The following is a 14852-nucleotide window of genomic DNA, read 5'->3' as shown; positions in this document are numbered from 1 at the left end:
GCCTAGTCTGTTCCCACTGGTACAAGAGAGTCCAATGGCCCAGTTCTATGTCCAATCCCACTTGCAGCACCAATTAATGTCAACCAGATGGAGCTAGCCTCTAACCTGTGGATGGCTGGAGCTGAACAAAGCAGACTAGAGATGGGAAGAGTCAGGAATCAAACAGAAGTTTAATTTCAAAATGATGGAAATGGCTTGCAAGCAAGGACACATGTGCCAGAGACCTGCCCTTAGTGGCAGGGCACCCTTTAGTGTGGGGAGATCTTAATACTTATACCTCTGGGTACACAGTGAGCCATAGCCTTGACAATGAGGGGTAACAGCAACAATATGACAAGTTTGATTCATAGCAGGGCTTCATGACCAAAAACAATTCTGGGATTTTCTGTGGCTAAGATCTTCCAGAGGGTGAGCTCAAAGGATTGTTCGTTCCAAGCTCAGGGCACAACCTGTTTGCTGGGCCTTAACTCTGGAAAACTGTGTGTCTCCTAATATCTTGACAGCACTTAATAAATGTTTATTTAATTGAATTAAATTGAATTGAAAAGTGACCTTTTTATTGTGGTTGAATAACCAAAGATCAGGTAATGGGGAAAAATTGTAGTTTTTAACAAGTTTCTGAATTAAAATCTAACACTGACAGAGAAAAGTGAAAAGTTTCCTTGCATTCCAACAATTTATCGCTTTCTTCCTTCTACTTCATCACCATAAATAGTTCAGATCTATGGAATGTTTGATGCTTTGCTAGGAACTTAATGTTCCTTATATTGGAATGTCAAAAAGGAAACAGCTTTTCCAACTGCTAATTTAATAATAATTATTTCTAAAGGAATATTAATGCAAACTTTGGCCACATTCATGAAGAAAAGGGAGTCTTAGAGAGGAAGGAAAGGGAACAGATTTGCTGTGTAAGCAGTTCCCAGACTTCCTATGTTCTGCCCTTGAGGCAGATCTTGGAATGGAGTTAATGGAGAGAAGAAACCAGAAGCCAGTGCAAATAAGAAGCAGGAGGAGGCCACAGTAAGTGGTGAGATACATGAGAGAAGCCTTTAGAAATGACTTCTGAAAAATATGCCACGAAGACCTGACAGAGGATCAGGCCAGCATGAAGCAGAACCATGGCCATGTCAAGATTGTAGGTAATGAGGATGGGACAGATCCAGTATAAAACCAAGCACCAATGAGGAGAGCAGAACCAGGGATTTACACCCCTCCAGGGCAAGGAAAGAGATATTCAACCTGGTTTGTGGGCACCTAATGCTTCCACTTTTCTGTTCCCTCCTCCCACTTTCCACCCCCAGAAACCATTCTCCTGGTATTCAGTGATCCTTTCTAACTCTTAGATAAAGCTGCTTAACCCTTTTCTGCCTACTAGTGAAAGTAGTTGGCAATGTACACATTTGGTTATTCCTTACCTTTTACATTCAGTTTAAATTCTTTTTTATCTTCCATAAGATGCATTTTCATGTAATTCTTACCTTGCTTATTAATTATGCTTACCTTGGAAGGTACAGAGTTTTCAATTATTCAGGTTTTGAAAACTCAATTTAGAGTTTTCCAGTGCAGTTTCAGAGCTACCCATTTAAAAGAGATGACAGTTTTTAAGTGTTTAATGAGTACCCTGAAAGACAGTGGGATGATATATCTGGTAAATAACATAGTCCCAGGACCAAGGGGAACAGTGAAGGTAGAAGTCATCTATTTCCCTCTTCCATGGAAAGGTGGAGAGAATTGGAGTTTGCAAGAAAAGCCATGCCTTAGAAGGGAGAGTGAGTTCCTATTGAATCCCACCCTTGCAAAGGGAGGTTTGCGGAGTTCCCCAGATATAGGTGAACAGTTACCCTAACAATGAGTGATTGATGGCTTCAACTTGCCTTGCCTGCCAGCAGCAAGAAGGTTATACATATTTAACCAGGTTCTTCTAATACCTATCATTTTCTGTACTATGTTAAGAATTCTAACAAAACTACATTAATTCTTTCAGGCTGTGAGGTTCAGTAGGCCTCTTTAAAAGACCCTGATTTTTTGGTCTCTGCATTTTGTATCAGAGGGATTAATAGCCATGTATTTAATCACATATCTAGCATACATATGGGAAACTTTTTTGATGTTGGTCTGTCCAATGTTTATACTTTCAAACAATGTGTAATCTCAGTAACAGCAATATTGTGTGATGATCAACTGTGAATGACTTAGCTGTTCGCAGCAATGCAATGATCCAAGACAATTCCAAAGGACTCATGATGAAAAATGCTATCCACCTCTGGAGAAAGAATTGATGGAGTCTGAATGCAGATCAAAGCATACTATTTTTCATCTTCTTTATTTTTGTGTATTTTTTTGTCTGTGTTTTCTTTCACAACATGACTAATATGGAAATTTTTTGCATGATTGCACATGTATAATCCATATCAAAGTTGCTTACCATCTCAGGGAAGGGGGAGGAGATGGAGAGAGGAGAGAATTTGGAACTCGGAAAATGAATGTTAAAATTGTTTTACATATAATTGGGGAAAATATTACTAAAAAAGCACGATGTGTAATCTAAAGTGGAGTACATAAGGCAGCTAGGTAGTACAGTGGATAGAATGCTGGACCTGGAGTCAGGAAGACTTATCTGCCTGAGTTCAAATCTGGCCTCAAACATTTAGTAGCAGTGTGACCCCTGGGCAAGTCATTTAACCCTGTTTACCTCAGTTCCTTGGGTATAAAATGAGCTGGAAAAGGAAATGGCAAACCATTTCAGTATCTTTGCCAAGAAAACCCCACATGGGTTCACCAAGAGTTGGACGTGACTGAAAAATGACTCAGCAAGAAGATGTAAAGGATTATGTGGCAAAAACACGCTTGTCTGCACATTGACAATCATAACCTACTAGCATAGAGAAAGGTTTTCTTTAGGACTTTAAAAATAATGATTTTGACAAAAGAAATATTTTGAGTATAAATTTGGCTTCAACTGGATAAATGACCTATATTTTAAAGGTCATTTCATGAGCAAGTTAGGAGAGGAGGAAAATACTTTTTGCAGCTATGGAGAGGGCAAAGAGTTCATGACTATAAAAGGGGGAGAAAGGACCATAGAAGATGAAATGGACAGTTTTGGTTACATACATTGTTAGTGACAAAGCTTGTAGAAATTTTAGTACTTCATTTTGTTTTATAAGGCAGCTAGGTGGCATAGAAGATAGAGCATAAGACTTGAAGTAGGATGCTCTGAGTTCAAATCCACCCTTAGGAACTTACTAGTTTTGTCACTCTAGATAAGTCACTTAACTTCTGTCTACCTCATATTTATCATCTGTAAAGCAGGCACAATAATATCACCTACCTCACAGGATTGTTATTAGGATCAAATGAGTTAACATTTGCAAACCATAAAACATTATTTAATGCTATTTATTATTGTTATTTATATTACTGTTGTCATTATTATTACTCTGTGCTTGGTCAAATCTTTTTATACATGAATCATTGTGAACACTCCTAGAAGCTGACCAATTGAAACGCATTATGGAATTAATATGTTTAAATAAGAGCACATTTAATTGAAGGTCCTTTCCACTTAATTCAGCAAATGCTTTTTAGCCTCTGGGTCATTGTCTATAAGATGGGAGCCCCAAAAAAAGCTATCCTGGGCTTGAAGTACTCCATGTACAGCACCCACTCAAAATAGTAGTTTACGAATAACTACCCATGTGTTTGCTCTTATATAAGCATGATAACGTAAATTAAAAAGCAAAATAATTGAATATAATAGCACTATAAATAAAATGACAAGAAACTACTTACTTTCTTCCTTCCCCCATATACTTTCCCATGTTACTATGAGTATATAGTGGTGGAGGGAATAAACTCAGAGAAGATGTGATCAGGAAGCACACATTGAGGAAATCACATAGCATGTGTATGTACAGCAAGTGACTGTGTGGCCAGAGCACACATGTGGAGGGAATACACGTAGGATACATATTTGGCCAGAGCACATATATGACAAAGCAACTCACACTTCCATTGTTACAGAGTTGCTGATTGGTTCACACATTCATTCCTATCTGGACTCCACTCTTTACTTTCTGACCTTCTTTTTCCACCATGTTTCCACCATTCCAGCCATGTTTACTCCTTGATTCCTCTCTGGGCTTTACTCCCAACTCTGGATTTCTTTCTCCACTTTGCTTGGGTTCCTCCTCCATCCCCACTCCCAACCACTTTAAGCTTCTTTCTACATGTGGTATTCCTAGTTAGAATGTCAGCTCCTAGAGGGCAGGAACTCTCTTATTACTAATATTTGTATTTCCCGTGTTTAGCACAGTACCTGGCAAGTTAAGTGTTCAATAATTACTTGATGTTTTCCTTTTGTGATATCATCATGCCTGTTGATCTCTATTCTCCAAGAAGTATATGATTGTGACAACTCCATTCTACTTTGTTGCTCATCTGAGGCCAGATTTGAACTCAGGTCCCCCTGACTTCAGGGCCTGTGCTGTATCCACTGTACCACCTAGCTGCCCCAGAAAGCTTCTTTTTGACAAGAGTGGGCTGAGCTGCTTTTGTCCATAGCTTAAGATAACAGTCAAAGGATCTAAGTAAGTGTAGCTGAATAAAAGTGAGTCAGAGTGCCCCAGCGATAACAACCCCAATGGCCAGCAGCTGCAATGGCAGCAGCATTTATATATAACTTTAAAATTTGCTAAAAAATTTTATATTTATTATCCCATTGGATCTTCATAACAACCCACTGCCCTCATTTTACAATTTTCAGGAAACTGAAACTCAGCAGTTAAATGAATTATCTTCCTCATAATATTAAGTACATGGTCTCTGAGAACTATCTCACTTAAGGTTAGAGAGTTGTTGTTTTTTTATAACTCCCATTTAAACCCTGACTGGGATAACAATGGAAAGAAGGTCATTCTCCTTTGTGATTGTGACCTGATTCCCTGCTTTTATTTTGTATACCTGTCAGTAGCAAAAATTCCTTTGCTTTTGCCCTGGCTATTTTCTGGCCATCAGAAAAGACTAGTCTTCCTGTTGTCCTTTAGTCAACTAGTACTGTCTGACTCTGTGTGACCCCATTTGGGGTTTTCTTGGTAAAAATACTGGAATGGTTTGTCATTTCCTTCTCCAGCTCATTTTACAGATGAGGAAACTGAGGGTTAAGTGACTTGCCCAGGGTCACACAGCTAGTAAGTGTCTGAGGCCAGATTTGAAGTCAGATCCTCCTGACTCAGCACTCTATCCACTCTACCTAGCTGCCCTGCTTACTTCTGTCTTCCTACTTATGTTTTAAGCACCTACTATGAATGGAGCACTGTGATATGTTCTAAAGATAGAAATGAAGTTTAGTTAAGATGAGACTCTACCCTCATGGACTTTACCTTCTAGCAGGGGAAATATAGTATAGGAAGCTAATTAGAGCATAAATCAACACCCAAGTGCATGAGTGAATGGCTACATAAAGGTAGAAGGGGGAAGGTTGTAGATATGAAATAGAGTTTGTGGAGATAGTGGCATTCTAGTAAATTTGGGTGGGAATTCTGGATGAGGAAGGTACTGGTGAGAAAAATCCCTATGCAGTATCACATTACATCATGGGGTAGAATTGACCCTGGGTTGTCACTGGCTAAGCCAGTGAAGTACAAGCTTTGACAGGTCCTACCACACTAGAAAGCCTCTGAGAGCTTTTATTGGCTGGCTGCAGGCAATCCCAGCCAATAAGACAGGGTAGTGCCCTCACCAAGGCTATTGTGAACACCTGCTGGCTTTTCCAGTCATGTTTCAACTTCCCTGCCTTCTTTATTGCAGTAATACTGAAAAAAAAAGATGATAAATTGTATTATATTATGGTTCCACATAGTTAGCTCCAGGTTTGTGAAGGCTATGCCAGTGGAACATAAGCTCTGGCAGGTTTTACTATACTGGGGAGGTATGGGGAGAGAGAAATAGACTGGCTGCTTTCCAAAAACAAGCCCATTTGACCGCTGTGTTATGAATTATTTGACATGGCAACATATGAAGCAAAGACAATTACAAAGAGGCTCACATACCTCCCTTCTACTTCTGCAGTGATGGTAGCAGAATGATGGGAAAGGAAGCAGAATGGTAAGAATCAAACAGCTTTTGACTGTAAATAGACATTTTTTAGTTGTTGGTATTCAAGATGGGACATATTTGTCCAATGGGTATGAATGGACATTGTACAAGAGGTACTGAATCATACCCATTTTGACAGTTGTGCTACTGATAAAAACATAAGGCAAAAGGAAGTTGATTTTAAATGATTACACAGAGGGTTTATTTTCTAAAGAATGTTATTGTAGAATTTATAGAAACGAATAACCAGAAAACAAGATGGAGAGAATAAGAGATAAGTGTTGGACAGCCCTAGTGTCCAACTGGTATTCTTGGAATGTTAAGAGAATAAAAAACAGGCCTTAGCATGGTCAATAGACTGGTCATGTGGCATGTATTTCTGGGAGGACAGGGACAAAGGTAGCACAGGATGGGCAGACATAGATGGGTTGTGACCTATATCACTGAAAAGACCATAGATCCATGAGAGTATTGGGCTATCACAAAGGAAACTTACACAGATAAAAGACTCCAGAATGGCAGTAGAGGAAAAGATACATGAAATGTCAAGTTTTCCTTAACAGCCTCTGGTATTTCTTCAGAATCATCAGCTATATTACAGCATCTTCCTCTGGGGTGGAAAGGTAGCTCTTAAGGCTTCAATTTCTTTGTTTTTTTTTTTTCCAGCCTGGAAGTAAAGTGTAATTTTTACCAAATTTTTTATGAAATAAAATTTATCATAGACATCAATGTTCAAAGCAAATCCACATTGTAATAAGAATTGGTGGAAAGATTCGGTGTCCATGGCCATGGCACAGTCCAGTAATTCAGTGGTAAATGCAAGGCAGCTTCCGGTTGCCCATGGAGAAATGTCACATATCCACAGGGACTCCTTCTCCAGGTGGCCATTTTTCTGAGACTCACAAGGAAAAGAGAAATCCTGTGCTGTATGTTATATATGAAGAGATTGTATTCTTCCTGAGAATTCTGAGCTTTTGAACCAGAAAAAAGATGCTTTTCAGTTCAAAATGCACAAGACAATGAAACATTGATGAACGTTCCTTACCAGAGAAGCACAGTAATAATGAGAGACTCAGGCAAGGGAGGTAAAGGAATCCTATTTTTGCTGTGGAACAGAAAGATACCTGGTTTATTTTGACAGATTATAATTAGATAATAAGATCCTTATTGGTCAAGAGCTATGTTTCATGCTTTCCTTTCCAAAACACCAAGCACAGTGCCAAGTAAATCAAAGGCCCTCAATAAGTACATGACTAGTAAAATGCCGGGGCTCTTCTTTTTCATCCTCTTAAATGTGATTAGCCTGCTGTAGTGGATAGAGATATGGGCTTGGAGCCAGGAAAACCCAGGTTCAAATCCTGCCCTATCACTTGCTAGCTGTGAGGTATTTTGGCAAATCACTCTGTCTCAAACAACTTACCAGGACTCATTTACTAAGGTGGATTATAATCTGGGTGGGTAGAAAGATTTCCCTACACTACATTACTGAAATCCCAACATATGCCTGACAAAGATATTTTTAATCACTTTTATGAATATACCTGATTATGGACTTTTAAGTTTAGTAGCTTAAAATTTTAATCCAGTAAATTTAGCAATATATTCAATGTGATTAATGTCACAGGTCCAGTCCAAAATTAAATATTTATACAAGTAATACACTACATCTTTGAGAAACTAATGGTGCTGCTCAGAAGCCAAAGTTGTCAGTAAATCTGTTCAGCCTGCCTAACATGTAGATATAGAGCTCTATTGGAACAAATGGGGACTTTTATTAACTTGTTTGTTGTATGAACCAAAATTTCTAGGGTTGATTTTTTTTCTCTTGAGAAATCTATAAAATATTACTAAATATTTACTGTCTTCTATATGCCAGAGTATCCTAATAATTTCTCAAGACTGTGGTAGAGGACAAAGAAGTTGCACATTGACATATAAGGCATTCTTTGCCTTCAAAAAACTTAAAAGTCTGGTTGGAAGATGAGGAACATATACAAATCAAAATATAATTAGCATTATAAGGCAGTGACATGTAAGTATCAAAGCAGTGAGACAGACAGTAAATGTTACGGAAGTTCAGCAGAACTAGAGGTCATTGGGCTTGTGTGGTCAGAAGAGTTTTTATGGAGGCTGGGAGTTCTAAGCTGGACTTTGAGTAAAAAATAGGATCAGGAAAAAAGCACAGAGGAAGGGGCAGGAGATGAGCAAAAGCTCAGAGACAGGAAAGTTGATGAGATGTTTGGTTGGTGGGGGCAACAAACAATAAGCTGTCATAGAATCACAAAATTATAGTATCGTGAAATTTAAAAGGGATTTCCTAGTTCATTTAGTTCCATGTATTCCTGAACAAAAATCCTGTAAAAAAAAAAAAGAACATCCCTGGGAAGAATTTACGCAGCCTCTTTTCTAGCGATGGAGAAGCCCCTAATTCTTCAAGTGGCCCATTTTATTTCAAGGTAGCTGCAATGGTTAGATAGTTCTTTTTTTTTTCTTACAGTGATTCTAAGTCTGTCTCTCTGAAGCTACTGGCTAATGTTCCTAGTTCTGCCTTCTGAAACCAAGCCTATTCCCCCTTCCATGTGACAAAAGTCCTTGAAATACTTAAAGTTGGCTACTCCTTCCTCCTTGGATTCTCTTCAAACTCCACATTCCCATTTCCTTCAACCGGGCTTGCAATAGACAAAGCCCATCTCTAGACTTGTCAAAGCACCAGCTAAAATGTGGCATCCAAATCTAAACATATTATTCTTGATGTGCCCTCACTAGGTTACCTCTCTCATTTTGGACACTTCGTGATACAATAGGTAAAAATCTTCTGAAAGAGCAATCAAGCCTGCTTAAAGCAGAGAGTTTGGGGGAATCATGGAAAATAATATTAAAAATGAAAACTGGATCCAGTTTTTGCAGCATATTAAGTATTGGGGATTTGGATGTTTTTCACAGAGCAACTGAGGAGATTTAGGCTCTTGGCCTGGCTCTTCAACTAACAAGCTGAATGAAGTTGAATGTCCCATTTCCTACTTTTGGGCCCTATTTCTCTCATTTGTAAAAAATAAAAGGGATACACAAGATAGTCCCTAAGGTTGATTTATCTCTAAATGGTGAACTACAATGTAGTTATTCTGGTTCATCAAGAAGTAGAAAACTGTAATTTCAAACCACATATGATTTTTTTTCTTTTAAAAATGTTAGGTTCTATTTTCTGACTTTATCAAGTAGTAAATAGGAAACAGTGAACAAAATATAACTGAGCATCTGTGACTCGGGATCATTGTTCCTAATATCAACTCTCATTGATCAGGATAATAGATATAGGTGTCAACAATTAGGCTATTAGGTACCAATCCTATGTTATACCCTATAAGCTTTCTTGGGACAGTGGGGGAGAAAGTTAAATACTTTAATGTGAAGTTGTTCTTTCTCCCTCCTAATGGTAAACTAGAAAATAGCCAAATAAAAAACTCTACTTTGTTGAAGATTCTGACCAATTTGGTTCTGATAAGTTAAAAAATTCTGATGTTTGAAAGGTTGTCATGTGAAAAAAGGATTAAGCTTATATTTCTTTTCCTCAGAAGGCAGAAAGATCTCTAGTAGATGGAAATTGTAAGAAGGAAAATTTTTAGCTCAGTATAAAGAGGAATTTCCTAATAGGAGCTGCCTTCAAAGCCATAAAACTAGTCATTCAAGTGGAAGCTGAATGACCACTTGCTGAGTATGTTGTTTTGGGCAGGGCTTTGGCAAGAAGATCCTTTCTAAGTCTATAATTCTATTTTGTAACTTAATAAACTTTCAGTTTATTTTATCCTGGATCATTGACTGCTCATAGGCTGTCAGTGGGTCATGTTAGGACCAAATCAATATTTTTGAAGTGGTGAACATTTTTTTTTTGTTACAGATAGAATCTCGTAACTATAGTTAGCCTAAGAAGACCTCAGTCTTAAGTCTGGTGGGAATAAACACCTTGTGGTATTTGTTGTTGTTTCACTATATCCTTTGGAAATTTGCTAAGGTCACCTAAGTGAGAGAGGTAATAATTTTCTGATATAAGTGCTTTCTAAGGAAATCAGAGTTCATTGTAAAAAAATGTACACTGATGATTCAGTTTAAAAGGGACTTGGTGAGGTCTCCCTGTTTTCTAGTGCAACTGTATTTCAGTATCTCAACTCATTAAGAGTTATGAGTCTGGGTTACTTGTGACTTCCCAAGGATAATGTTCTCTTGTATATCCTTCTGGTAAGTGGACTAAAGAAACAAACAAACAAACAAACAACAACAAAAAAAAACTAACCTCCTCCCCCCACCAATAAAATCCTCAAGGTCTTCTTCTGGAACATCTCTCTTCCTGACAATGTGATAATAAAAGCCTACTGGCTTTAGGATAGAGGCATAGGGGTGTAATTTAAAAATGAAGAGCATAAAATAATGAGGCTGTGAAAACTGTCATTGCAATGTTCATTCATTCTGCTGTGCCTCCTGTTTGAAAAGATCTCTGTAATGGTAGGAAGTCCCCATTGACAGACTTGGCCTTGGAGTTCTGAATTTCCCTTAGGCAGATCTGTATTGCACAGGTCAATTTGGCACAGGAACAGGCTGGTGTATCTGTGACTGAAAATAGAAACACAGGAGAAATATAATAAGATTGCCCATTATTTCCCTGATTCTGAACAAAGGACTATACAGATGTATTTTTAAAAGACTTTTTCTCATTTACCCTCCTCTCTATCCCTGAACCTATCAACTCTTTTCACCTTCATACATCTTCGAAGATTCTTCATCAAAGATAGCTCTGAATTTTGTAGGTCTTTGGTTTTCTTAGGGGGACGGAAAGGAAATAGAGTGGACAGTATTATTTTATCAAATCATATTATCTGTGTAAAACACACATTTTTGAAATCAATACATAATGGCATTCAGAGCTATAGTTAGGCCACAGCCAGCCTTACAGTGGGAAGGGTATTTTTTTCCCTAGGCAATCATCCTAGGGCCCATAATATGAGGTTAACATATATTGGTCCTTCGTTTTGGTAACTGATATCAAGGACAGGGATGACAGAGAATGGGTTATTTACCTCTGGCTTTGTAAATTTTTTGGATGCTAATAGGTCCTCCTCAAAGTGTCTCCAATGACATTGGTGATGATGATGATGATGATGATGATGATGATGATAAAAGCACTTTAGATACATCCTTTCATTTGACCTTCTCAACAATCCTGTGAAGCAAGCATTATTATTATCTCCATTTTACAAACGAGGAAACAGAGGATGCTAGATGTTCAGAGGCTTATCCATGACCACACAACTAGCAAGTGTCAAAGTCCAGATTTGCACTCAGGTCTTCTTGACTCAAAGTCCAACACTCCCTAGAGCCACCCAGCTGCCTCTCTGCCACATTGATGCCACTGATAGTCTATAGTATCACTCTTCTGCTTTTCTCATCCCTTAGTCTCAGCCAATCTGGAGCACATGTGACCAAGAGATTAAGAGTCCTGCTCCTAGTCTATGACCAGTTTTTGTTTACTCACTTGCATAACGTAGCTTAGCCAAGAAGTGGTCTCACTCAATTTTTCTACATGATATATATTTATATGGAACTTGCAACTTTATAAGATAAATTCATATACATTGACATAGCTCACTGGATCCTTGCAACCTTAAGAGAGAGGCACAATACATATTAGAACTACTGTAAGGGTATGAAGAAACCAAGGCTCATGTGGTTAACTGACTTGCCCAGAATCACATAGTCAGTAATGAGGGATGAAATAGGATGAGATGAAACTGCAGGTTCAGCATATTTTCTGTTCTCAGGAATGCCATTCATTATGTTTTTCTGATATATCCTACCAAAAGGGAAGTCATCATGCTTGTCTTACTGGGAAATACATGTGTATGTATATTGAAGAGCAGATGGAGAAGTAGTTCTTGCCCTTTGAAGACATCAGATTTTTAGGATTGGACAGGACCTCAGAGATCATCTAGACTAATGCTCATTTTAGCGAGGCCCAGAGAAGTTAAATGACTTGTCCTCTAAGGGCATACGGGTAATAAGTGCCAAAGCTAAGTTAACAGATCTTCTGACTCAAAATACAGTGTTCTTTCTGTTGCACTGTACTGTCTTCTAGTTATTCACTTGTGACCTGTTTGCACTCTCCTATACATCTTTAGGGTAAACCCCAAAATTATAGAGTCAGAACCTGGGAGCAGATTCAGCTCCAAGTGAGGGTAAAGTATATCTGCCATAGCCATAGAATTCCTTTGCAGGGTCAGTCCTATAAATTGGATCCATTCCTGGGTTTTTGTGCAATTTCTCTGTATTGGTTATCTTCCTATCTTGGTCATATGACCAAATATATGACCATGTACCTGTTGAATGCTTACCATCAATAGAATATAAGCTTCTTGAGGGTGGAGAGTGTTTCATTTTTGTCTCTGTGTCCATAGTACTTATATGGTTCCTGGCACATAGTAGGCACTTAATAAAATGATTGATGGGTGAATGAACTCCATGGTCTGAGTGCTTCCAAACCCTGATTTGGATTGTTTCTTTATAGCTATATTGTTGTAGTTATATTTGCATATTTAAAAAAGATATTGATTCCATATGTGAAGCTCCTTAGCAGGAAGGATTTAGCTCCACTATAGTTCTCTTTAACTAGCTCACTAGGGGTATGGCATTAATCCTGGGTCTTGAAGGCTTTTCCAATTGAGTACATGGCAAAACCCACCAACCTAGAAAGACTTTACACATGGTCTTAGCAACAGACTGTTTAACCTTAGCTAAATTCTGGCAAAATTCATTAACAAAAAGCTGACCACAAGATAATTTTTTTTTTTTTGGTAATAACAACTAATGAAACCATCTTACTAAGTCAGTGAAATATTTCAATCTGTCAGTGGAGAGTATCCACACTTATGAGATCATAGATCTTTGGATGTGTCAAAATATTCAAGAAAAATAGGATAAATACTAATTATTGTTATTTATTATTATTATTAAATATTATTATAAAGAACCTTTTAGGTTCTTAAGCACTACCATGAGGTCTTTCCAAAGTATTAGTCCTCACCCCACACCAAAACTGCCATGTATATATTTTATGCATACTTATATATGTACATCTGTGTTCTTTGCTAGAATGTGTGCTTCTTGAGGGCAGACAATAACTCATCTTTATCTTTCTGTTCCCAATGCCTAGCACAGTGCTCGACATGTAGAAAGTGCCCAAAATAAATATTTGTTGTTTGATTAATCACTGAATATGAGGTACAACAAGGATTTTTTCAGTATTATTTTCAGTAATAAGTTAATTATATTTCTTATTTTGATGTTTATAGAGGAAAATGAAAATTTACATATGTTTCTCTCTCTCCCTCTCTCTCTCTCTTCTCTCTCTCTCTCTCTCTCTCTCTCTCTCTCTCTCTCTCTCTGTATGCATATCTATTTCTTTTATTCAGATGAGGATAGGGATTCACTCAGGGTCTGTCCTGGCTGGAGTTGTTGGTGTAAGAATGCCAAGGTATTGCCTCTTTGGAAACAATGTCACCCTTGCCAGCAAGTTTGAATCAGGCAGCCATCCACGACGCATCAATGTCAGCCCGACGACTTACCAGTAAGTGTGACCAACTCATCCACCTGGACTTTGGCAATTCTTCAATCTGATACCCTGCTGCCTATGCTAACTCTGAATTCATTCCTTCTGATATTTTCCAGGCTAATAAGGGTAGATCAGAACAATGTTTGAAAAACAAAAATTCTGACAAACTTGTATTTACATCCATAAAAAGTACACTGGTAAACTATCAAAGACCTAAACGTAGGTTTGTCATTTCCCATAGTTAGTGTTTTTGTGAAGATTGGATGTTTATGCACATGATGGTAGATGTCAGGGCTACGCTAGAAAATGCAGCTGGAGGGAAAGAGGTTCTGGGCTTAACAAATGTTGCTTATCCAAATGGTTCCCAGTATTTACTTTAACATTTTAAGAGATGGTGTTTGGTTGAGGATGGGCTTTTCTATCTATCCGCATAGATTTCAAAGTCTCAATGCACTATTGGATAATTTTGGGGTGTGGATGAAGCTGAAAAATTCATCAGATTATAGTTAACCTGGAAGGATTATTGCCAAACCAGCTAGGCTGGTCCTGGGATAAGAGAAATATATTCTATCACTAGACCTCTGCCAGAAGCCTCTCTAGCCTCATGGGACCTGCCAGTGTAGAAGCTCCATTTGCATAGCTTTTGAGAACGCAGAATTACCTCCATGCTAAAATAAGTGTGACCATACTTGTTTGTTTGTTTTCCTGGAAGGGACATTAGAGGTAATTCAGTTCAACCTCTCATTTTATGGTTTAAAAACAAACTCTGAAACCCAGTAGAATGGTTAAATGATTGGCCCACGCACGTATCCCTTGAATTTCAACCTAATTCATTTGACTCTTGTGTGACAGACAGTTTTTTGTATCAATATTACATATTCTGAAACTTCTTAATGTTAAAGGAAATGAAAAGCATAAAGATAGAACATGATGCTGGTGAATGGCTATTCTTTTGGAGAATCTCAGCAAATAAACAGTGGGTTCTATGAAATAATCTGGGAAAAGTATGAGCCCTGATCATTACATATACATATATGTGTGATACATATATATGTATACATATATATGTGTATATATATGTATATATATACACACACACACACACATATATATGTATACATATATATGTGTATATATATGTATATATATATACACACAC

At 37.9% G+C, this 14852-nt stretch overlaps 1 protein-coding gene across 1 annotated transcript in view; it reads left to right on the top strand.

The window, feature by feature from the left end:
* GUCY1A2 (guanylate cyclase 1 soluble subunit alpha 2) overlaps positions 1 to 14852 on the top strand; it is a 433766-nt gene that overhangs the window by 365492 nt on the left and 53422 nt on the right. The window contains 1 exon segment of the mRNA XM_020996105.2: positions 13554 to 13708. Within this exon segment, the coding sequence (XP_020851764.1) occupies positions 13554 to 13708 (155 nt within the window).

Source organism: Phascolarctos cinereus, unplaced genomic scaffold (genome assembly GCF_003287225.1).
Source record: "Phascolarctos cinereus isolate Bilbo 61053 unplaced genomic scaffold, phaCin_HiC Scaffold_726;HRSCAF=1367, whole genome shotgun sequence".
In the NCBI taxonomy this organism is placed as follows: Eukaryota; Metazoa; Chordata; class Mammalia; order Diprotodontia; family Phascolarctidae; genus Phascolarctos; species Phascolarctos cinereus.
Note: the sequence above shows the minus strand (reverse complement) of the source record. Positions and strands in the feature narration are given on the sequence as shown.